This window comes from Neolamprologus multifasciatus, chromosome 14 (assembly GCF_963576455.1).
Source record: "Neolamprologus multifasciatus chromosome 14, fNeoMul1.2, whole genome shotgun sequence".
Classification (NCBI taxonomy): domain Eukaryota; kingdom Metazoa; phylum Chordata; class Actinopteri; order Cichliformes; family Cichlidae; genus Neolamprologus; species Neolamprologus multifasciatus.
Genome location: NC_140452.1, coordinates 36,962,178 through 36,987,915, shown reverse-complemented (window position 1 = coordinate 36,987,915; position 25,738 = coordinate 36,962,178). Strand labels below are relative to the sequence as shown.

At 43.9% G+C, this 25,738-nt stretch overlaps 1 protein-coding gene across 4 annotated transcripts in view; it reads right to left on the bottom strand.

Moving 5' to 3' along the window:
* The window catches only part of sgsm2 (small G protein signaling modulator 2), a 113,171-nt gene that overhangs the window by 15,967 nt on the left and 71,466 nt on the right, over positions 1-25,738 (bottom strand). For 2 of the 4 annotated variants that reach the window (XR_014877927.1, XM_085184688.1), the window contains exons 3-12: positions 23,821-23,989; positions 11,273-11,440; positions 9,610-9,677; positions 7,558-7,706; positions 7,289-7,423; positions 4,325-4,449; positions 3,550-3,617; positions 3,164-3,327; positions 2,130-2,262; positions 1,789-1,923 (exon numbers count right to left, since the gene is read on the bottom strand). Coding sequence is in view for 3 of the 4 variants with exons in the window: in XM_085184688.1 (XP_085040814.1) it covers positions 1,789-1,923; positions 2,130-2,262; positions 3,164-3,327; positions 3,550-3,617; positions 4,325-4,449; positions 7,289-7,423; positions 7,558-7,706; positions 9,610-9,677; positions 11,273-11,440; positions 23,821-23,989 (1,314 nt within the window). In the remaining variant the exon portion in view is untranslated. The remainder of the gene's footprint in view (positions 1-1,788; positions 1,924-2,129; positions 2,263-3,163; positions 3,328-3,549; positions 3,618-4,324; positions 4,450-7,288; positions 7,424-7,557; positions 7,707-9,609; positions 9,678-11,272; positions 11,441-23,820; positions 23,990-25,738) is intronic. The other 2 variants (XM_085184689.1, XM_085184690.1) reach the window with 2 other exon arrangements.

Below are 25,738 nucleotides of genomic sequence, written 5' to 3'. Positions count from 1 at the left end.
AAAGATGGAGAGAAAACAGAAAGAGTGAAATCAGGAACAGACGGCGGCGGGGGGAGTGCGTTATCGGCCGCTGCAGTATTAACCAGACGTGTGACCGCAGCGCGTTCTTAACGTCCAACTTCCTGTTAGAGCAGAAACTACTTTCACTAATATTATTTAGGAGTGAAAGCTGTGGTTTGAACAGATAACCTGAGATAAGCTGAGATGCGACTCTACCAAGTATCCTAAAAAAGCCCTGAGCTGCTCGCTGTGCGGAGCCCCGCGGTGCTCCCCAGAAACCGTGTTGTCATAGCAATGCAACCATTTTTTAAATGACTCTTTTATTCTAATTTTGCTTACACAAAGTTAAAAAAAGTCTGTTTAACTGAAAAATCCTTCATGTGTTACCTCACCAGGGCAGCCATATCTGAACGTTTACTGGGGAAAATGGTTTGACCACAACAAAAATCACTGAAACAATGTAGCATTTTTAAACCTTTTAACAAAAGGTTCCGCGGAGGCTACAAAGAAGCGTGTCAGAGCACTTGTAACATAGTTACATTACGAACATTAGCTGCTTCACATTTTGATGAATACCTACAACTTAGCAGTGCTTCATAACCCTGCTGACGGCTCAGCTGCTGAGTTCGAGCTGTCACTCTGAGGACGTTAGCGAGCTTTTATTGGGTTGTGTAGTGGATAATGGATGTGTCATGAGGCAGTCACTACGGTCAGTCAGCTACACAAACTCTGGACCAAATAACCAACAGGCTAACAGGCTAACTGCAAACAGGTGCACATTTTTGGAAGGTACTTTTCTTCTTTTTCTGACCCAGTGCCCTAAAAACTCCCAGAAGCTACAAACTCATGTGGTGCAGCTGGACACAAAGTCAACGAATGAAGAATTTAGTGTTTCTTACAAGAGCAAACAACAACAAAAGCCTGAAGAGTTCTGATCATGGTTCTAATGTGGGGATAATTTTCTGTAGGCTGGAAATGATAAGGACACCTTTCACTTTAATTCAATTCAATTCAATTTTATTTATATAGCGCCAAATCACAACAAAAGTCGCCTCAAGGCGCTTCATAGATACAGAGAAAAACCCAACAATCATATGACCCCCTATGAGCAGCACTTTGGCGACAGTGGGAAGGAAAAACTCCCTTTTAACAGGAAGAAACCTCCAGCAGAACCAGGCTCAGGGAGGGGCGGGGCCATCTGCTGTGATTGGTTGGGGTGAGAGAAGGAAGACAGGATATGATGCATATGAAATATTGATTAGTGCACTCAACCAGAACCTCGATGGAGGCAGCAGAAGACCTTTAGCTTGTTTGAGACGATGTTGCGTCCTAAAATTAAAATCATATTTAAGTCTGCAGCTTCCACCAACCAGAACTCATTATCAACACAGGACAAACAACCAAAAGATTCTTCCATCTATTTGTTCATCTGTGGCGATTTTCATTAAGAAACTCCCTCGTCCACGTCTACGGTGCAGTATACTGCTGACGATCCTACTGTGATCTCACATAAACATGTTAATGCTCGAAGCGCTGCTCGTTGGTTTTGTTTAGTTGCTAACACAACCATCCCTAGCCCATGCTACACTGTTGGGCTCGGAGTCGGGGAGAACAAACACAGGCAGACGAAGCTGGAACGGGTGGGGTTGGGAGGTGGAGGGGGCCTGAGACAACATAATGGGAGGCAAGAAAGAGCAGGAGAAGCGGAGGTGAGGTCTCGGGTGGGGCAGCAGGGTTTGGTGAGGGTGGGGCAGCAGGGTCGGGTAGGTGTGTTAAGGTGATAAAAACCTTTCATGACATTAGGGTCTGTGAGGTTCCGCGAGCAGATCATTGAGATCATAGCATGGAGCCTATCTTCCTCTTCCTCGTCATCATCCAGCGATGGAGCGCGGCTGCCCGTGGTGTGGTGGTAGTTTATAGTGACTGTTAGCACCGGTGGGACAACAGAGAACAAAGTTAGAAAAGCGGTGCCCTGCACGGCTCTGCAAGAGTATTGTGGGAAAGAAACCAGGGTGCTTTACAAACACATTCATGTAGCCGTTAATCAGACTAGTGTTCGCCACAAAACAAGATTCGTTCTGGTTACGAGCAGCTACGTCTGCCTCGTGGGAGCCTGCGCTGTTACTTACTGGCTTCGTATCGATATCCAGGGTAGACGATGCGAAACACGTAGTCGGCGGCCGACTGCTCCTCGCCGTTGGCTTCCTGGTCGATAAGCCTGGCGGCACTACTCCTCTTCCTCAGTTTAGGGAATACTTTTCCCTGTAGGGCAGGTTTAGCATGTGATGCAGATCAAAGACACAACTTAAACAGGTTTAATTGGACGCTCTTAAATGAGCTTTGTGGGATTCTCCAACACTTGGTTAAGACCTTTGGTTCATCTGTTGTCTAAAACAGCTGTTTTAACTGACTATGCCACCATTCTTCTGATTGGCTGGTTTTACAAACGTGTCATCTGACTTGCAGGGTTAGGGGGGTTGTGCTCTTATTATAGATATCACTGATGTAAAAGAGCCACGAGTAGACAGAAAAATCTAATCTGGAGCAGTCTAAATCCTGGACTTCTTGCACGTTTGTCCCACCGTTTCAACCCGAGTAAATACAACATGTAGTGATTTCATTTATTAAGGAATAAAAGTCCAAACCTGCTCTTCTTTGTGAAACAGTAAAGTTCTGTCATACACTTGATTGCAGTTGTTGCTGCTAAAGGTGGAGAACCAGTTATTGGGTTTGAGGGGGGACTACTTTTTGACGCAGGGCAGCTGAGTTTTTATGTTGATGGTGACAAACTTTAGTTAAATATAAAATTTTGAAATTCCTTCACAGTTTAGAGGTTTCGGTTCGACACATATCTGCTGTATTGGGCTTTATGTATTGATACCATTTCATGACATCAGCAGTCTAAGGAGCCTCAAAATATAAGTGCTCGATGGAAAAACGGTTTATTGGTCACAGCATCATCTCATCACCTGCAGAAAGTTTAAACTTTTTGGTCTTGTGTTCAGATTGTCTCAAAGTTAGATTTACTCTGTAGGTTGCAGGTCCTATAACTACAGTCTGACAGTCTGGTGTTGGTTTAATTATACAGTGCCCGCGCTTCACTGTGCTTTATTTTATTTTAGTGTTTTACGATCTTCATTTGTAACCTGAATCATGCTATTACCTTTCCTTTTTGGGACCAGAGAGGCGGCTCCAACTGGCCCCGTGGTAACAGGCCCGTTTCCAGACAGGAGAGAAAGGCCAGCAGGTGACCACCAGGGGGGAAGTGCAGGGGTGGCCGCTGGATCCCATCCTGACTGACCAGAACCAGTGTCCCCCCACAGTCAGCTGGGATATGAACCGGCAAAGAAAAGAACAAAGTGGATCAAATACTGTCTTTTAATAGTGGACAAGACATGAACTGTGATACTGTAAAAAGAAACTGAAGGTTTGTGCATGTAAGATGTAAAATGATCAGTGATATCATGAAACACAGATTCTTCATGACATGATCTAAATTTGACATGACAGACTGTGTGTGTGTAGGACTGAATGCAGCAGGATACTCACAGCGTTGGTGACAGTGGATGCATACTATCTGGCGCAGAGGAACAGTGAGTGCGTAATCCCAGTAGATACTAAAAGAGAAGCACGTGTGTTGGATTAGTAACATAAGAGTGACGGGAGTACAACGATCTGAACAATGCATAAACCCAGGAACACACATATAGTCAGTGTATGACCCAATCATAGCAAATGCAGTCCAAAAAAAAAAGAGAGCAGACATTATTAGGTTAATCTGTTAATACATAGATATATACATAGATAGATGATGCACAACTATATATATCTATATCTACCTATCTAGTATTTCTCCCTGAAAGTAGAAAGATCATTTAGATCAGCGAGACACGAATCAGTCATGAGGTTTCCTCTGAAACTGATCTCTGGACAGGTCTCCCACAGAGAGCAGCATTTATCCAGAGAAGGATTTACTAAAACAATGCTGTCGTGTCAACACGAGACATCATTTACCAACTTATCTCGACCAACGTGTTTGTAAATGCATACCGCAGGTATTTATCAAAGCCAACAACAACAGCACAACCTCCTGAAATACTTTCTGTGACACCTGAATATTGTAGATTCAGGTGTGTCTGTTACAACAGGGTCTGATACCGTATTAAAAATCATGACACAATCCGTCTGCGATGTGTCAAACGTGTGTGTGCACACATCTGCATTTCTTTACTACATTTGTTTTTGTATCAAGCAGACTTTATCTGATGCATTCAAACGGTTCATTTCTGAGACGCTAGCTCATGTGTTCATACACTCGGGCTACCTTTTCTCCAGGTCGCAGTCTCCCAGTGTGCCATTGATGAGCTGATTGGGTGTCCACTTCAGCGTGAGATTATCCCCCGCTTGATGGAGAGACAAGTAACCCCGTAAAACCTCCATGTCCTTCTTCTGCCACGTAAAACGGAGAGGAGGAGATGGAACATTGTTAGCACCAAGATGAAGAAAGCGCTTTTACTCAAACATGTGACATGAGATGCTTTTCCTCAGCACTACTTTGTCTTATTCTACTGTGGAGGTCACAGCACTGCTGATGCTGTGACGCTTTGTGGGGTGCAGAGAGAAATCATAATGTGTCTGCGCTGTACACACATTATGATTTCTCTCTGCACCCCACAAAGCGTCACAGCACTGCTGATGCTGTTACGCTTTGTGGGGTGCAGAGAGAAATCCTAATGTGTCTGCGCTGTACACACTGATGTCGACAACATAAAAACTTAATTCTGCAGTTAAGAGGATATTTTTTGCAACGTAGCTTTTTCACACAGCACTGAAACTGCTTTGAGCTCTGTGTGCTCTATGATCCCAGCATTTATTTAACACACCCTGATAATCTGGTGTTTTAGTAAGATGAGCTCATCAGCCACTGATTCATGTTTCTGATTTATAAAACTAAGGAAACTGTTTATTGCCCAACTCTGACATTTATTCCCACAGACTTTCTCTAGCTTTTATTTTCTTATTGTCATCTACTCATCACACTTTTCTGAATCTAATTTGTTAGAAGTGTGATGATGTCACACGGTCCAGGTTTAAAAATTATATTTAAAGCCTGAATTTATCCTCGTGATCTCTGTGAAGTACTTGTGTGCCTTCAAGTATCTCCTAGACCAACAAACTGCACTAATGTTCAGCTGATTCCTAGATCCCTTTGCTAACATATTTTCAGTCCTGTTTGCAGTTCAGTAGAATTTCAATCATCAGAAATGTGGACGATACCAGGCTGAGTTCATGTGGGTGTCACATGTCAGAGTAACATCCACATCCCTCACATTGTAACAAGGTCGCTTCACTTGTTATGGTTTTCACGTCATTGCCGATCGGTAGCTCACGATGAGAGAGTGCTGCTCTTGCACACCAGTGCAGCGAGTGCTGTACTTATCTGCATGTCTGTTAGCGGGGCTCGGAGAAAGGCATCTTGGGAGGCATACGTGTGCCCGTTGTACATGCCCAGGGCCAAACGTGCTGGAGCTGCGTGGCAACGCAAAGATCTCACACACACTACTGTGCAGCACAGTTCTAACTTACTACTTGTGCTTTTAGCAGCTCGGTGATGGACCCTCGGGGTTTCAACACCAGTTTTGGGTCTTCTTTGGGATTCTTGTGATTTGAGTTTTTCTTATAACAGCTGTTTCCTGTTTGGTTTCTTTATGGTTTTAATTTGAAATGTAGTTTCTTCCTCCCCTCTATCCCCGGTCTTCTCGTTTGTCCCATTTCTCTTGGATTCAGCTTTACCTCCCTCGATTGCATGTGTGTGTACGACTTATTCCTCCCTCTGTCCTGTGGCTTCCCGGTGCGCTCGCTGTCAGTTGAAGGATTAGTTTGCCGTTTCTTTTTATGGATACTGACTTTCTGGACTTTGCCTAAATAAAGGTTTGCTTTTGTTTATCCCGGGGTCCTCTCTGCCTGCATGACAAGCTGAGTGGGCGCTGCATGTACAGTGTGTAGGCTTCCAAGGATTACTGCTGCTATTCTAAAAAAGCAGCAGCTTCGGGGCCTACACGGCCCTGCAACCTTTGACAGCTACACAAAGTTTCAACCTTTATCAAAGTTTATGCCAAGATTTTTTCAGAAAGCTAAGCTCTAAGCTGTCGCATTATATCTCACACACACACTATAGATGTAGTTCATTTTGTTCTGCTCCAAGACTGTCTGTGTTTGCACGATTTAATGTATGAAACACAGCTTTGTCTAACAAATAAAAAGCAGTATGGGGGACTGAAACTGCTCAGCATGTCTTGAAACATTGTAACTGTGATTTACAAAGAATCAAAGAGTATTTTTCATTATCGTTCCTCAACTGTTACGATTGATTTCTCGTGGGACATTAAAGTTACATCCTTACATTTGCGTTTTCCCTCCTCTTGCTGATATTCGTCAGGTGCATACTAATGTAATGAAGTGCATCTGATACAGACAGCTCGCTGTCACGACTGGAAATACCCGTGGATCATCCAGAGCTGCTGTTTCTTTTTGATTTCTTCCGTCACTGCTTTGTTCTTCACTCAGCCAACATGAGCTGAATCATCTGATTTTATATTAGAGCAGAACAGACGGACTTTAAAACTTGATGAAACATCCTGAAATGAGCACATCCTGTGCCATATTTATTTCTTTATCTCTTTTCACCTGTTTCATCAGCACCTTCGTCTAATTAAGCTGCTGATATGTGTTCTTGCGTGTTTTCAAGGCTCCATGTGAGCGTGGAGCGTAAAGTCTAGCTGTCGTGCTGTGTTAGCAGATATTATTTTGCTGATAACGTTGCAATATTTGACATAGTGTCTTCTTGTGTTGCTGCTGTGTGACAGAATTAGCTGTGCAACACAAAATCAGTCCTGCAGAAAGTCCATAACGCAGCAGACTTTCTCGCTCACACAGCCGGCCAATCACTGCGAGCATCAATGTTGGATGACGTGGCCGCGAGTCCTAAGTGAACACGTGTCCTAGTAACAGAAAGGAATATATCCAAACTTTCTGCTTGGATAAATCAAAAGAAAACATAACAAATCAAGTTGTTTTTTTGATGGATTAAAGTTTGGTCAAAGTGAAGACACACTCTCAGCGGCTTGTTTGGAAAACTGTACGATCCAATATCAGACTGGACTGAGATATGAGCCTTTACCAAAGTACAAGTATTGTCACTATATGTCTGGGCTGTGAGACTGTGGAGGATCTGAAACCACTCCAGAGGATGATGGGGCAAAAACAGCAAAGTGTCAGTGAGATGTACCGGTTGCACAAGGACATTATTTTTGCCATAGAGCAGGTGCGTTCTGGAGTTTTGGTGAAGAGACTCCACATACTCCCTCGCTGACGCAGCAAACCTGTCCTCTGACATGCTGCCGCTCGACTGCCTTTTGCGGATCTAGAAAAGAAACGAACAGCCAGTTTATACAACGAACGACTCCTACGAGAAAACCAATCCTACACACGCCGATGATCTATCCTTAGAACAACACCGCCACAGAACAACACCTCCAGAGGACGCCCCGTACTGACCCCCAGAGCAGGCCGGTGGCCGGCTAAGACGTCCTGGCCCCGGTGGGCCCCGTGAATACGATGGCGCTGAACCAGCTCATTGGCTGAGGGGTCTGTCCAGAAATGATCCGAAGTCTTCAGCTTTGTGTACTCCAGAGCACACGGCCCCACTAAAAAGACAGCACACACATACACAGATGTTGCTCATTTCTGCATATGTGATGGAAAACCTGCAGCGTATCTACGACATGCTCCTGTGTGCACGTATTTCGAAGTCTTGATTGAATTTTGATCAAATAACACTATTAGAGAGGATTCTTCATCGCTAACAATATTGTATAATCCTGTCCAAAGTAAATCAGGGCTGGCATGTAGTGAGAGATGGGCTCGAGCCTGCATATTTCACCAGGTCATCACAATGGTTCACTAGTAGATAAAACAGTGTGGCACAAATGTACCGTATTTTTCGGACCATAAGGCTCATTAAGCGAAACAAAACAGTCAGATAAGTCAAACTTTATCAACTCATTCTTCTTGCTTCCTCCACTTCTGTACCATTGATTCATTAATGCTGTATTCTATCACAGCTGCTCTATTCCCATGTTGTTGCAGTATATTAATGACTAACCTCGTATTGTGGATGGATTATCTCAGTTGTTCTCCTGACTGAAGTTTGGTCCGTTTACAGCATCCTGCCATGCTATTGTATATGTCTCTAACCATCGGGAACCCTCACGTTAACGAGTGGAAAAAAGTTGGTGTTCATCGTCCTGCTTCACTGTATTTATGTTATGCTAACATAGCTGTGCCGCTAGCGATCACGTAGCACATCATTATAAACCAGCTAGCCCAACTTCAGTAATCCTACAAACGTCACTGCTGTTTAATTTTCTGTCTTCATTTATGTTGGAAGTGATAGCAGAGCTGTATGTTTGAATTGTTTCAGAAATCTCTCAGTCAGAACATGCTATATCATGCTTAGCTGGAAGCTAGCGAGCTAACTTCCTGCTAACTTCATCTTCGTTAAATTTAATAAATTCTGTTTTCATGGATGCCTGGATGTTAAACTTAATTGTTACACCTGGTAAAGCAGCAACGCTGATCGTTTTATTAAAGATGAAAGAATTTAGACAGTTTTTAACTCTCAGTGATGCTGCAGTGTTCGTTTGACTTTGGGACCTGAAGCTGACGGAGTTTAGGACCCAGATTACTCTGCGAGGCTCCTAACTACCGTAGCTGTAATGGTCCAAGCTGTGCGGCTTCATAGCTACCAAAGTCCTACTAAAACATTTTTGACAGATTTTTGAGCACCGTGTACCACATAAAATCAATTAGAGGTCAGTAAGCACAACCAGAATTCATACATAAGATGCACCGGATTATAAGGCGCACTGTCGATTTTTGAGAAAATTAAAGGATTTTAAGTGCGCCTTATAGTACGGAAAATACTGTAAGTTTCCAAATGCACCTGTGCTGCATTCCCAAGTAAAGCCTGTGTGGACAAACAGTATTTATACCTGTGTATGGGACTTTTTTTTTTCTTTTTTACATATCAGTAATCTAATAATATCAATGGTACAATAACACCAAAAATATGGCTTGCAGCAGTCTAAAGAACTTTAAATGGTCAGACTAGGAAAGTGCCATATGAATGCATATACATTACATTATAAATGGTTTCTTTCTTTCTGTCAGCACGGAGCAAATACGCAGCAGGTGTTCATGACTATGCTCCGCCCCTCATCAGCACTCATTATCTGCCTCATCAGTGTCCCGAACTCCCTCTTTAGTCAGAGATGATAACGTGTTTATTTTCTCTTCACCAGTCTGTCTCGCAGTTAACTTTGTCTAGTTTGCTCAAGCTGGCAAAGCTGTTTGCTTCCTGTTCCTGTCTGACTGCCCGGCGTCTCTGATTCCGAGTCTCTGCCTGCTGTCCAACTCCAAACAGTTATGAAAATGCGGTCTTGTGTATTTGTTTGCAAATGTAAATGAATATATGAACAATCACCTGGATGATCAGCTGTACATGCTTTTTTACTGGCCTCTGGTGATTAAATACATTAACACACTCACCTAGTAGGGCTGCCAAGATGGGCCCAAAGACTGAGTCATGCATCAGAGCTTCCCTCTCATAGTATTTACTGCCGTCAGAAACACAGAGAAGAAAGAAACACGTCACTAGATATGATCAGTTTGGAGGTGATGAGTGCAGGTTAAAGGTTCAAGTATGATCTGTCAACTATCCAAGAACAGGCAAAGATTCAGCAACGCATGATAGAAACTCAGATGACACACCTGCCGGATTACATCACCACCCCTCACTCATATCTAGTGGCTGCATTACATCACAGATCCATCACATGGGTTAGGAAGATGTGGTTTTTGGCTGGCTCCAGTGTAAATCACCGTGGTAACTCATGCTGAATAGCTACAATGTGACCTTGTATTTGAATAACACCAAACTTCCACAGAAATGATTTTGCCACAGATCCAATCTGAGCTCACCACCTTCATTAAAAATTAAGACTACATTTAAGGATAACCATTTCAACATCAGGTTAGAGCCACTGCCTAATGCACAGGTAGACGTACAAGGGGCGTAACAGATCGCAGGATGTGGCAGGGAGCAGGTCAGAGGAAAGTCTGGCAAACCCAAGATAATATCAAACAGCATAAATGAACAAAGCACCAACTGTTTGCTCAGTTCATCTTTAAAAGTGATCAAATACTCCAAGTGTAGGAGATCACACCCATTATCCCTTCACTTGACTCAACAGTGTGATTGCTGTAAGTGTATAGAAGCTGCAGTGACACTTTATGCACATGATGAACGCAGCAGCAGCACCCAGAGGACCGAGTGAGTCGAAGAATCACCGATGGGCTCATTTCTGTGTATTAGCGCTGGCCGGGTGCTTCACCGTGACGGTTAAGGCTGGACGGCTGATTCACGCGCACATTATTTCCAAGTGCTGTGATTTCTCAAAGGTTGAAGATATGCCTGTGCATTAAGGATGCATCCCCGATAAAATAAATATACCCTGGCTTCAGGCACCTGTCAATACTGAGAGCTGATCCAACACCAGCGTTAAATTAAAAAGCTACTTCCCTCCCAATAAGGATGAGGAAGGATAATAAGTTCACGCATCAGCAGCTAGGATGTCCTATACAGCTAAACCCCCGACACTCATCACGTCTGTTTCCCAGTATCTGTGATGTTAGGCCCAGTGAAACCTGTAAACACAGTGAGAAGAGCACTGAGGTCTGCAGGCTTCACAACAAAGGCCAGAATAAAGGTTTACTAAGGTTGCTGTTTGATGCTCTTTACTTCTGAGGGACGTCTGAGGCCTTGACATTCACCGTGGGCGTCTTACATCAGATTAACCCTCCGCTGCAGCTGTCTGAACACAACGCCGACTTTACAATATTTGCCCAGCTTTTAACAGGAACTATACAACAGCAAAACCGCACAAGTCTTGTTTAGGGTTGTCTAATAACCGTTGCCATGTTTGTGAACCCCATCAGTGCTCTTCATGTCTGAAGCTTTGATCGGTGAATTGCAGTGTGTGGATAGCTTGTCGAAACACACAGTGGTTGTTAGCCAGACAGAACGCAGAACAAAGCAAACACAGGAGAAGAATGGGCCGCATAAATAGATCATTTATTCAGGTACAACAAAGCCTGGAGTAGGTTGCTGTGAGTCACCGCAGTGCAACACCAGACAATAAAACAAACTCACCTGCAGTTGTCCACAATGTACTGCACAATCTTGTCCAGAACTTTCTCGAAGAGAGCCGTGCGGACCCAGATGTGTTTGATGGCCTGGGCGGAGAGGGGCTGAGGGGGCCGGCTGGTGGTGGAAGAGCCTTGTCTCCTCAGGGGTTCGTGGCCCATGCTCTGGGTTCTCCTGCACAACAAAGCACCAGTTACTGTAATTAACCAGCCTGCAGGAGCGCTCGTGACACACAGGATTTCTAAGGCTGATGCTGACCTACACTTATATAAATTTCAACCTGCAAAAGAACCTTAACTTTAACCCTTTAAAACCTACCATAGAACCAAGTCCGCCAGAGCTTATATTATATTTTTACATGCTGTGGAGCCATTTTTGGGAGCATTTCAAGTTGATATACATCAATACAACCATTACAGCCTAAATTCTAATAATATGTCTGCATTAAGTGCATAATAATTACATAAATTGCAAAAAAGTGCAATAAACTACAAAAAAATTTAAAATCGTTTTTGTTTTATAACATATATTTCTAGTTAGAGAAATTTAAGAGGCTTATCCCTCAAAACTGTAAATACAAAAAAGTTGCACAAAATAGTTTCCCACCACAGGAAATTTATTTTGAGTGTCTTCATAGTTTTATTTTTTGAAATACACCAATTTTTATACACTGCAGGAAAAATGAAAATAAATATTACAATGCAAATTTGCAAAAAAACAGCATATGCATCAAAATAAACTATTTCCAGCAGTGCAATATGAGTCCTAAGCATCCCAGAAACTACACAGAAAGTCATAAAGTCAAACATAACTTTTAAAAACACCAGTATAGGCTCATGAGGCCCCGATGGTAAAAAACTACATTTCTGTGAAAATGACGTCACTTCCGGTTTCGGGCAGGTCATGGCGGACATGCGATAGTTCGCGCTGATGGACGTAGGAAGTGTTACAAACAGCTGATTGGATCAGCAAAGCGTGTTTCTGGAATATTATGTTTTTGTTGCTGCAAGTGCTTTTTATGCAGTTTTTGCAAAGCTGTAAGGAAACTGTGACCGAGGACAAGCTGATGGCATAAGATGTAAGTACAACTCCTCCGGTTTCATATGCAAAAAAAATTATTGTGCTAGCTCATGTGGTTGCAGAGCTACCGGGATTTAAAAATAGTTACGCAAAACAGAGCGTGCCAGCTCCGACCGGCTTTAAAGGGTTAATAGAATAAATAAACATCATGGATAAGGATAAAAGACACGTTACAATGTTACAATGAGTCTATGTGAGATTTGAAAAATGGGCAAAACAGTTCCATTTTTACTCTTCGCTGCCTTCAAACGGCTCTGCAGAAGATACGTTATAACAATGACTAACTTACTGTATCTATTTCAATACCTCTCAACCTCTCCCCAACCTTTGAGAGCATTTGCTCTCTCCCCAACCAATCACAGCAGATGGCCCCGCCCCTCCCTGAGCCTGGTTCTGCTGGAGGTTTCTTCCTGTTAAAAGGGAGTTTTTCCTTCCCACTGTCGCCAAAGTGCTGCTCATAGGGGCTCATATGATTGTTGGGTTTTTCTCTGTATGTATTATTGTAGGGTCTACCTTACAATATAAAGCGCCTTGCGGTGACTGTTGTTGTGATTTGGCGCTGTGTAAATAAAACTGAATTGAATACCTGTAAATCTTAAATGCACAAACATGACCAGAGTGTCTAAGCTGGACCTTCTGATTGTGTTTGTGTGGTTGGACCATTCTTTTACATTTACCTGACAAATATTATGACTATCGATTTTCCTTTGCACTTCCAGCTAACACACAGACTTGTATCTGTTTTTCAGCTCAGTGAAAATTAAATAATTATGCAAAGAACAGGTGTGGAGCATGAAACAGCTCATGCTCAGCTACACTGCATTTGATAGTTATTTTTTTCCTGCCTCTTTAAAAGCATTTAATATTTGATAATTACAATAAAAAAAACTTTTTTTCCCTGACAAACATTATTGGATGCATGTAGATTTTGCTTCAAGACCTCATAAAGTATCTGAAAATGTCATTAATGGTCTACAGTAACACAAGCAAACAAGGAATGAATTTGTTTTATACGCTGTGCAAAGGCTGACTGAAAATTGCCCCTTTGACCATGAGGAGGCAGCATTTAACAGCATAAGAGGGCGTCGCTTACTATAGCCCATTATAACTTATTAATATTTATAATAGCTAAACACCGGCTGCTTTATTAGTAAATCTGTTCAACGTCAAGTAAAATGTGTCCTTTTATTCTGGACCTGAGCTGTGAGAAGCATTTCATGAATCTGGATACAGATGACTAACATCAGGCTGAGAGACGAGCACTTTCATCTCTGACTGAGTTTGATCTTTGGTGTTTCAACAGCAATCAAACAAAGCCACTCACACACGCACACACACACGCACTCACACACACACACACACACACACACACACACACACACACTCACACACACTTCTACAAGCTAACGAGGATGCGTTTGTGTGTCTGTGCTGAATGTGGCTCGGCTGCCACAGTCACGATCATAGCAATCCCCCAGTGTGTGTGTGTGTGTGTGTGCGTGTGTGTGCGTGTGTGTGTGTGCGTGTGTGTGTGCGTGAGTGTGTGTGTGTACATGAGACCAAGAGAATAGCGTTCTTCTTTCAGCTGTTCTCTTCTCGCCACAGAGGATCATCAGCCTCACTCTATCGTCACACCAGACGTCTGCTTCACTACATCCATGAATCTTCTCTCAGCTTCCTCTTTTCCTCCTGCCTGGCATCCTTTGTCCAGTATTTCCAGTGTCCTTCCATCTCCAAACCATTTCCACCTTGTCTCTCTAACTTTGCCTCCAAACTGCCTAACTCAGAGGTTCCCAAAGTGTGGGGCCCGCCCCCTAGGGGGCGCAGAGCCATTGCGGGGGGGGGGGGGGGGGGGGGGGGTGTGTGTGTGTGTGTGTGAAAAAAACCCAAAAAACTTACAAACGCTTGGACACTGCTAGCGTCATGGACAGGCTTTTGGCGGGGCTCCCACACAAACGAAAAGCAGGAGATGTGCCAAGGTAGGTCTTTGTGACAGAATTAGTTTTGATCCCTGTCTGTGTGCCAAATATCCTTGGGCAAGGTACGAACTCCAAGTTGCTCCCCGATGCATCCATCAGAGTATAAATGTTAGATAGAAAATAATTCAATTCAACTTTAACACGTTTTAATACTTTGTATCTTGTTCTATTTAATCTCAACAAGCCCCTAAAAACAGTCAGTGATCGCTGCCAGCGCCTCTCGGTTTTTATTACTGCTAATCATTTTAAAGCTCAGTTTTTAAACCCTTACGATGTAACTACATCCTGCCATGCAACTGTATTTGTCTCTAACCATCAGGAACCTTCATGTTAACTTTTATCGAGTGGAAAAAAGTTAGCGTTCATCCTCCAGCTTCACTGTTTATGTTATGCTAACATAACTTTGTCGCGCTAGCGATCACGTAGCACATGATCATTATATAACAGCTAGCCCAACTTCAGTAACCCTACAAACGTCACTGCTGTTTAGTTTTCTGTCTTCATTTATGTTGGAAGTGACAGCAGAGCTGTAAGTTTGAATTATTTCAGAAATCTCTCAGTCAGAACATGCTATATCATGCTTAGCTGGAAACTAGCGAGCTAACTTCCTGCTAACTTCATCTCCGTTAAATATCATAAATTCCGTTTTCATGTATGCCTGGATGTTAAACTTAATTGTTACACCTGGTAAAGCAGCAACGCTGATCATTTTATTACAGATGAAAGAATTTAGGCAGTTTTTCAACTCTCAGTGATGCTGCAGTGTTCGTGTGACTCAGGGACCTGCAGCAGACTTTGGGCCCAGACACGGCTAATAACGTCAGACTCAAAGACCGCATAGGAGTGAGATCTGGACTGATGACCTTAATGTTCATACTTTGGCAGCACGTTTTGGTTAAGTATTATTCCCATTCATGGTCTGGCTTCAGATTTCTGGCAGAGGGAAGGAAGTTCTTGTCCAGGATTTTACAGAATATGGCCCCATCCATTGGCCTCATAATGCAGTGGTCATCCTGTTTCCGTAGCAGATGCACAAAGGAGCTTAAGTTAATTCCAAAGAGTTCGGTTTTGGTTCCATCTAACCACAGCACTTTGCTTCAAGCCTTCTCTGAGTCGATGAGATGTTCACTGGCAAACTTCAGACATGTTCTTGATGCTCTCAGATCATTAACAAGCTCCTCACGTGTAGTTCTGAGTTGATCCACCAGCTTTCTCATCATCATCCTCACAGCAACCATCAGGCTAACTCATAGTTATGCACTGGTCAGTGAAATCTTACACATGCTATTAATGTGCAGGAGCAATTAGTGGCAACTTATTACTCCACCTTCTTGTCTAAAGATGTACATTTAGGCTCCGCAAGTCAAAATACCAAACTCGAGAATGAAAACCATGTGTGACAAACCATGTCTATCCAAAGACGAACGGTGTTGCTGACTGAATGCGAGTATAACATCACCCCACTGTGTAGGGATGGGTACCGGTATCGTTTTGACATAAACGGTAGTAACCAGACCGAAAAGCAGCGCACATTTCGGTGCTTTATTTTGGTGCTTTTTTTTCCTGAGATGTGATACACTTTGAATTCTAGCCAATCATTTTACGTTTCCGAGGATAGTAGGCAGGTCCAGGTACGTACGTTCTTTTAGAGCAGAGCTACAGTTTAAAAATGTCCAAGGCGAAGCGGTCAAAAGTCTGGCTGTACTTTGCAGCAAAAGATGCAAACTCAGCAGCTGCAACAAGTGCTTTAAGCTGATACTGTGATACTGTCAAAGGAGGTAACACCTCGAATCTGATGAAACACCTGGCGACGCATAGCGTTTTTTAAAAGCCGAGAAATGCGCCGTATTTGATAGCTTGCTGCGAGACCTCACACCGAGCACATCTACTGCGGGTGTGGTGGTGACGGATGATGATGCAGCAGCAGCCGTTCTTCTCTGCGTGAGTAGCTTAATGTTGTTCGTGTGTAATTTACGTTGAGTAGGCTAACCACGTTATTACATTAATGCATGTAAGGTGAACTAGCAAACACCATCATAGCTACATGCGGCTGTCTTCCTGTTTGATGGCAGATACTCCCTTCACCCTGGACAAAAAGGCTAAAATGACCAAAGAAAAAGTGGAAAACAGTTAAACATGAGAGGTTTTTGGACAAAGTTTGTGTTTTTTCCATTGTTTAAGCTGCTTCCAGCCAAGAGTGATACCATATATGCCCCATAGCTGCAGAAAAGGCTAACATTGTTATCTTTTTACAAAAAAACAGCTGAACATGAGGTTTTTGGACCAATTTTGTGTTCTCCATTCTTTAAGCACCGGTTTGAGCACCGTTTAAGCACCGGCACCGTTTCAAAAGTACCGGTTTGGCACCGGTATCGGATAAAACCTAAACGATACCCATCCCTACCACTGTGCATGCATTATTCATAAGCCATCAGGCTATTATGCATTTAATGTGGATGTGTTGCCTCAAAGCATCTTCTCTCATAAGTGTAATCTATTTGTAGTTTCAGGAGGTTTGATTTGATAAATATCCTTTCTGAAAACATGGCTGCCCACGCAGTGCTGTGTCTCCTTCGTCTCTAGTCTTTACACGTTCTAAAATGTCAACAAATAACTGATTTGATTACAGTGATCACAAACGGGCTGCACTGGGACAAACGCATGTGAAAAGAAACGTCGTGGGCTGGTTTAGAAGCCACTGGATTTGCATGATGCAAATTTGGGGCTTGATGACGTGATGTGTTCAAATGACATTTTCTACGGTTCAAGCAGCTGTGATGACAGAGTTTGAGATACTTAAAGTACATCATGATGCATTGGAGACTCTGTGTGTGTGTGTGTGTGTGTGTGTGTGTGTGTGTGTGTGTGTGTGTGTGTGTTTTAAAGGATTTTCAAGAATGCTTAAATGTAAGGTGCTTTTAGTCAGGGAGGGTAAAATTCTGGAAATACACAGAGAGAAGAGATACCACCAATCTGACAAAGCAATATTTTAGCTTAGCCTAATACTGACATACAGAACAAGTTAACAGTAGCTCTCACCTGTTTACCTGCTTCAGACTTGGCATTTTTACTGACATTGATTTATTATGTTTTTTGTATCCCTGTGGTGACTTCCATTTCATGTGTAGGATAAAAGCTACAAATAAAGAGAGACATCATTGTTTTCTCTCCTTTTGAGTACAATCACTAACATATTCCTAAATCACTCATCCCAGATTTTAACCATCAAAACTCTTAATTGTTAATCCAAAACTAAACAGACTGTGAAAAAGTAGGACTCACACACACACACACACACACACACACACACACACACTCACACACAGACACACACACACACACACACACACAGTGAGTGTATCCATACAGCTGTCTAGTTGTCATAGCACAAACTTTATGTGCATGTGATGTATTTAGGAGAATCTATAATAACATGGCTTACACTCTAACCCAGGGGTGTCAAACTCAAATACTCAGTGGGCCAAAGTTCAAAACTGGAACAAAGTTGCGAGCTAACATTAATATTTATTGAAAAAAAATCTTCCTTTAGATTTAAGAATGAATCTTTTCTTATGGACTCAAACAAGTTTTGCTGAAAAACTGAATGTGGAACAAGCAAAGCTTAATACTAAACAATATATATATTAGCTGTATAATACCAGTAGGCCAGCTCTAATAGTAATTTGGTATGGCTTCGCGGGCCAAATGTAATTAGGCTGCGGGCCAAATTTGGCCCACGGGCCAGAGTTTGACACCTATGCTCTAACCCATCAGGCACTCGATTAGCCGACTTAGAATTCAAATAGTTCCCAAGCGTCTTTGAACCAAGCAGTGACTGCTGAAGCTGAAAAATGAAGTCAGGGGAGAAGTTCCTAAAACTGCAGAATCCCATGGAATGAGCATTAACAACATTATTAAAAAGCATGTTTACAGCCTGGTTCAGAATCTGCTTCGGACACTTCTTTTCATCTGTTCCTGCACTAATAACTGCATGTGTGAGTTGCACCCGTAGAGTTTATGAATAACAAAGCTGATAGCTTATCACAGTAGTGACAGAAGGTTATAAAACAATAAATCATAAAGAGGAAGCATCGAGGCAGGCTGTCCACTGTAGACTGTGACACACAGAAGTCAACCCCCTCATGCTCTGCTGTAATTACTACTCACTTCACCTCCATAACTCTTTAGTCCACTGTTGATCTCTGCTCATATTCTTTCACTGGCCTCTCGTTTCCCATCATGCTCAGCGATTCATTCACCGCCAGTGGGCCAAACCATGTTGCCATGGCAAACAGGGTAAATGAGAGATGGAGCCCTGAGGTAGGATGACAGAGAGCATTGTCTGGGAGTGTGTGTGTGTGTTCGTTCTGAGTGTGCTTGACTGGATGTATGGATTCTAGCACAGCGATGTGATTTGTGCAAACCACATTTACACACAACAATAGGCTTTAATGCTGTGTGCCGTCTCTCGGGAGGGAAACGGCCAACCAGATGTGACAGATGAATGACAGACACTACGCTGATATGAAGACGCAGCGCTGAGCACCCAGTGTACCCAAACACATTTAACTCAGCTTTACATCAAATAACGCAGCCATGTCGCAATGATGCTGTGGTTCACATTCTGCCTGCACATAGTTTATGCAGATATGGAGGTGTGTGTGTGTCCGTGTGGTACAATTAATGACCAAGCAAACAGCTCAGCTAGTACTTCTGCGCCTGTAGATGAAGCAGTTTATCATAGTCTGTATCTGCAGGGGGGGCCCCAGCGCATGCACCAACCCAAAACCTCAGCGATGCGCCAACCACGGGGTTGGCGCATCGCTGAGGTTTTGGGCTTCAGATTCCCAAACCCCCCAGGCCCAACCAGAACCCCAACTCGAAGGTGTAGTGCCCCCAGAATCTCAAGTCTCCAAGGCCACCCTGGACCCGTCCAGTAGCGGAGCGGTGACCAGGCCTGTAACCCCAGAAAAACACCACCCAAGAGTCACCAAAGCCCCATGCATAGCAGCCCCTGCACAGAACCCCCCAAGAAACCCACCCCTAGGCAACCGCCAGACCCCCCAAGCCCGTACGCCCCCCTAACCCCACTAGGTGATGGAGCGATTAAAGGAACCCAGAGAGATTGATCTGATGTGGCGACAAGACTAATATGGTCCAACAAAAGAGCTCTATATCGGTTAATACTAAGATTTTTGTTTTTCCACTTCATGAGGACAGTCTTCTTAGCAATGTGGTGGTGAGAGCCATGGGTACTGTGTTCATTGCCATAGTGACATCATGTAGTTTGGCCAAACTGAAGGGGAGGCTGGAACGTTACATTTGAGTCTTCACATATCTGGCACCAAAACAGGTGCACAGGTGAACAAGCAGACAGAACTATTGAGCATGGATAGCATTATCTTGTTGCAGGATGACCTGACCAACTAGGTCCATACCCACATTGCAAGCATGTCTGGCATGATCTGGTATCAAGCCGGCACTGCTGGCTGACTTCTGGCATGATAAGACGTATGTCATCCAGATATGGACCAGGCCTGGCAATGATGCCACTTTCTATGTGATGGCCCAGGCCCATAGAAAACAGGTCTGGCCCAGATCCAGCATCAAGCTGGCACTTCTGACTGACTGTTGTCATGGCAGGGTGTATGTCAACCAGATGTGGGCCAGGTCTGGCAATGATGGCACTATTTATGTTCCTATTTTCCTATTTTAGTTAGAAGAGCCAACGTTTCGAATGCAGGTTTGACAGGTTTGTGAGTGTACACTTTATCCAAAACCTAGTGACGGTTTACCACCAGGTGGCTGAAGCTCAGGCGGTAGAGCAGGTCACCTACTGATCGGAAGGTTAGTGGTTCGATCCCCGCGTGTCAAGAGTGTGAATGTGTATGAATGTGGTTAGGAAACACTCATTTTAGAGAAAGTGTGTGATTGGGTGAGTGTAGCGTGTTGTATAGAGCACTTTGAGTAATCTGGGAGACTAGAAAAGCGCTATATAAGAATCAGTCCATTCACTCTCTGAACAGAGTTTTGTCATGTTACTTTTGCATTATTACATTCTGGCACATGTTGTTATTACATGGCTTGATTAAGGCACACATTAGGCTGACATCTGGGGCCAGAGCTGAAACTGTTCTGGGCCAGCACAGGGCCACCAGTGCATCTGCAACTGGCCTTGTGCTGGCCCATGTGTGGGCCACCTCTGGCAAACCAGGTCTGGGCCACCAAAGGGCCGTCATTCTTTGCGGTATGTGGGCCTTGTGTAGGCACATTGTGTAGGCACATTGTGTAGGCCAGATCCGGGCCATACCAATTTTGCTATGTGGGTACCAGAGGGTGCTGCATGGTGCTGCAGAATGCTGTGGTAGTCCTTTTGCTTCAGGGTGCCTCTCACTCTGTACAAGTCACCGACCCTGGATCCAGCAAAACAGCCCCAGACCATCACACTTCTTCTTCCATGTTTGACAGTTGATGCCACACACTGTGCAACCATCCTTTCACCTACTTGACGGCCTACAAAGATCCTACAAAAATCCATATTTTGATTCATCAGTCCATAATACGTTCTTCCATTCTTCAGTAGTCCAATGGTGGTGTTTCATGGCCCAGGCAAGCCTCTTTGTCTTATTCTGATGTCCTAGCGATGGCTTTCTTGCTGCAACTCATCCTGCCCATAGTTTGTGGGTGTGTGTAGTTAATGTTGAACGCTGCATTTGATGCTCAAGTGAATGAGAAAAAGAAGGTTGTAGAGGTTATAAGAAAGTGTGGCAGTACGTAGACCCGAGTAGGAAAACAGCTGATCTGTAGAGTGAGGGAAGAGAAAAGGAAGAAGAACATGCAAAGGGCCAAGAGGCAGGGATGAAAGGGAAACTCGAAGGAAAACAAGAACATTGTAACCGTCACGTTTACTGACTGAGGGAGATTTATCTGTTATGACGTCACGTTGCATTAACAAATTGACATGAATAAGCTAGACAGATAAGGGAAGAGGAGGAGAGAAAAAGTGCATTCTCATCTGGAGTGGCGTTAATACAACGAGGGAGTGGTGCTGGGGTCGCGACTCTTTACCGTCTCCTCATGAAATCTTTGAATTTGGCCACAACAGGTCGCGGTCTCCTGGCTCCCGGCGATGAACATGGTGGAAGGTGATGTTCTTTACAGTGTCTTCCCGAAGCTTCAGGTGGGTCTTGATGAAGGTTTTAATGGTTTTTAATGATTACCTGAAGGTAATCTCTCATGCTACAGGCCTGGAGATCGATGACACTCTCTTTTATTTTTTTATTTTCTTCAGCTGGGTCACATTCTCAGTTAGACAAGTGACAAAGTCCCACAGCAGAAACCTGAAAGCTGGACAGTCGCTTATCGATTGAGTCCAGTATTTGTTTAACTCTGAGCCACCATTCGCTTTTTCCCGCCAGGTCTCCAGGTGTCTGACATCACCTAGACCTTTGCCATGGAAGATTATCTGGTTTCACCTGATTAGTACTCTAAGCCAGCGGTCCCCAACCCCCGGGCCTTGGACCGGTACCGGTCCGTGAGTCGTTTGGTACCGGGCCTCGAGAGTTGAGGCTCAGGTGTGAAATGTATAGTTTTCAGGGTTTTTATCGGTTTTCAGCGTTATTTTGTTATCGTTTTTATCGTTTACTCGGTTTTCCTGGATCTTTTCACGTGTGTTATGAATAAATCTTCTTTTTTTCGGTACCGGTACGAGTTTTATTTTGTTGTATTTATGCACGACACCTTAAAGGCCGGTCCGTGAAAATATTGTCGGGCATAAACCGGTCCGTGGAGCAAAAAAGGTTGGGGACCGCTGCTCTAAGCTATCAGGGCAGAGCAATTACATTCTCTTCCACTAGAGGGCAGTACAACTACCTGCTCTATTTAAATATGTTGCCAACTGCCAGTAAAACAGGAGAAGATGAAGAAGAATTGATGTAATAGTCATTTGAAAAGGAAAAAGTCAGTCTGACCTTGGTCCTGGACCGAGAGGAAGGCCGAGCATGAATAGTGATCATAAGAAAGCAAAAAAGGTAAACTGGGACAATCGGAGTTAACTCCGCTATGCCCGGTGTGCTTTGTGATTTTTCTAATGTGAAACATGCTGTGGCTCCAAAAGGTTGGGAAATACTGACGTAGAGCATTTTCATGGACTGTGTCTGAGATTAGAGACGTTTTTTATACCCAAATTAGAGCCTGGTGGACGCTGAGAAGTCAGAAATGAAACAAGCATATTCATTCATTCGTTTTTTTCTGTACAGGAAAGCGAGTCAGTAATTATAATTTGCCATCTTAATCAAAACATAATAATTTGCTTGGATGGATGACATTATATAATAAAAATTATTTTATTTTATCATTAAAATATCATTCCAGTTAAAGAACATGCAAATACTGGTGCATTAGGCATCACAGAAGCATTAATGTTAATTTAGAGCAGCTGTTGCAATAACTTGTATGATTTTTGTGTGATTTCTTTCTCGCTATCATAACTTCCTCACATTTCTGTAATCTTCAGAGCAACAGCATCAACTGTGGGGAGACCTCGTTTGAATATAGTGTCTGTTATTCTGTCCACCCTGTCATAAAACTGTCTCTGCTACCACATTTATTGTCCCTTAATTATTTAAAGTTCAGGTGAATAATTAGGGCTGCACTAACAGTCTTCTTATCCTCTGTGGCGGGGCGTGGCCTGCGGTGCCGTGCAGAGGAGGCGGACGCACCGGCATGGCATCCGCAATCACGCCCCGCCGAAATAAATATTGTACTGGGTCTCCTCCACTCCAGCGCCATTGGGGAGCGCCGGTGGGGGTGGCGGTGGTGTCGGGCAGGACCGAATCAGTGCCGCCAGATACTCCATCCTCTGCAGGTGGCGTTCAGTCTGGTCCTGCAGCTCTTCCCGCCTGCGGCACCACACCGCCGCCTGCTCCTGCTGCATGGCCGCCAGCTCGGCCACCATTCTCGCCAGCTCCTCCCTCTGCTGGCCCACTCCTGGATCTGCCGTGGTGACCCAGTGGCATTTTAACCATTTTTTATTAATACTGGACGGTTGCTGTCCACTGCAGCTCTCCCGCTGCCCGCTCAACATCACCACAACAACAACGGCAACCACAAGACCCAGTACAATATTTAATTCGGCGGGGCGTGATTGCAGATGCCGTGCAGTTGCGTCCGCCTCCTCTGCACAGCACCGCAGGCCACGCCCCACCACATCCTCCTTCATAAATTGGGCTGAAATGGGGGACAGAGTCTCTCCCTTTCTAATTAAGACGACAGATTCACTCAGTTTGCACTAATGGTGGCGGCGTCAGGTACGGTCCTGCTGCTCTCGTCATAAAGTGATGAACTGAAACCTTAATGTGGAATCATAACAGGGGTTCGAAAAGCATTTAGTAAGCGATGCGTCACGGCTGCCTCGGGACAGATTTGGGTGAATTCAGCACAGCAGACAGCAAAAGCAAAGCAACAGGAGGGGTCGGCGACATCTGCGTGACCAACCTGGTAAGATCAGCCTGCTGCTGCAGCTGCTCCTGCACTTTACGGCAAACCTCGCCGGCGGTGTCGCAGACTTTGCCGACCTTGGTGAAGAGGGCTGCGATCTTGTCGCTGCGGAGAAACCCAGCAGCTCGTCTCTTCAGCAGGTGACCCAGGCAGGCCTCGATGGCAGCTGCAGGGACAGGAGGCAGCTGAGTTAATACTGACAACCAGAGGAAAGTATACACAAAGTGGAGGAGAAGAGATAACAGCTCAATTTTGAATGAAGATGGAGACCGACATAATTATCACATTAAAAGCTTGTGGTCAGCACAACCAAACACGCCAAATGGCTGAGACGATACCATTTTCATCAGCTGAACACTGTTACAGTCTGTTCTAGTGTTTGTATCTCTACGCTAGCCACTGAGCGCTGACGTGGCAGCACAGAGGAAGATTGTGCTCTTCCAACAATAAATAAAGTGTTTTAACTTTATGTACTTGATAAATCTTTATTGATTCATAAAACGAAAAAAAGCAGGACTGCAACAGCGACCAGGCTATCAAGGCAGCGGGTAGAGAGGACATTAGGGAGGTGGCTTGCTGTTAGCAGTGCCTGTGACTACACTGATTGTCTAATTACTGCTGACTCAAAGTTATTTGAACAGAGACAAACTTGTTTTTGAAAGAAACGGCAGACAAAACCTCATTTTCACATTTCCGTGTGATGCCATATCTGGCATATTTTCCTCTGAACTGGAAAGTGGTAACTCTGCTAATTATATATATATATATATATATATATATATATATATATATATATATATATATATATATATATAAAACTACATGTGTCATTTCTCTGCAAGTGAGCTGCACAGCAGTGTTTATGTGCACATGGCTGCTGCTGCAGCTGACCTCTGATCTCCACCTGCAGGCTTTTAAAGATAAGGTTATTAGTGAAACACCCTGACATATTTAGAGGGTTGCCGGCGGTAACCTCAGCGTACAGCTGCAAGATGACTATGTGGAAGAACAAATGCATTACGAGCAGGACATCAGTGTATGAGCTGAGGCAGAAGTACAGAAGGGCACTGACTCATATGCAGAAAATGAGGGAGAAATTGAGGTAAACAGTCTCTTCCTAGCTGTGACCCATCCATTAGCCGCCTCCCCCCCTCCCTCTGTAATTGCTGCATTAGTGCTCAGCCGTAATGAGCTTTAGGGCTGATGTTGAAAGCAAGATTGTGACACAATTATTTCAGCCAAAGCAAACAGAGAATTTAGCTCGTACTTACTCGGAGACTTTTAATACGCAGCATGTTTTATTAATGCACCGTCATTTCAAATAAAGGTGTCTGCAGATCCAAATGAGCTTCAGTGTAAATATACAGAATGTCAGGTTTGAGCACTTGTGGTTCTCTGCTTGCTTTTGCTCTGTGAGGTGAATCTACCAGATAATATTACAGACAGACAACAATGTTATTCTCTGGGAAAAACCTGCTTTATGGGTGCAATCGTCTGCTTTTATTGCTACTCTAGGCACCGTAGAGGGTTGCTCAGAGGCTTGGAGACTTTCACTCACAAAGCTGTCTGTGCAGTACATTCACAGCAGCTTCAGTCTGGCAGATTAATACATTAGCCTCTGGGGACGTCTTGCTGGTAATACTTTCTCGTGTAAAACTGTCCTTTATCCTATTAGAAGAGGATCGGCAGGATTAGCAGCAGAAGAAGAAGTGAAGGTTTGCAGGGAGGGGATATTGATGCGCGGTTGTTTCTGTGGAAACACAAGAATTGAGGAGAGGATGCAAGCAGCTCTCCCACGGGAGGAACCGCACCCAGCATCAGCTCATCCTGCTGCCTCTCCTTACAACTGGCCTGCTAATTCATGTTCTGGGTGTCTGTGGCTCTGATGAATCATCAAATCCAAGCGATTACGCCA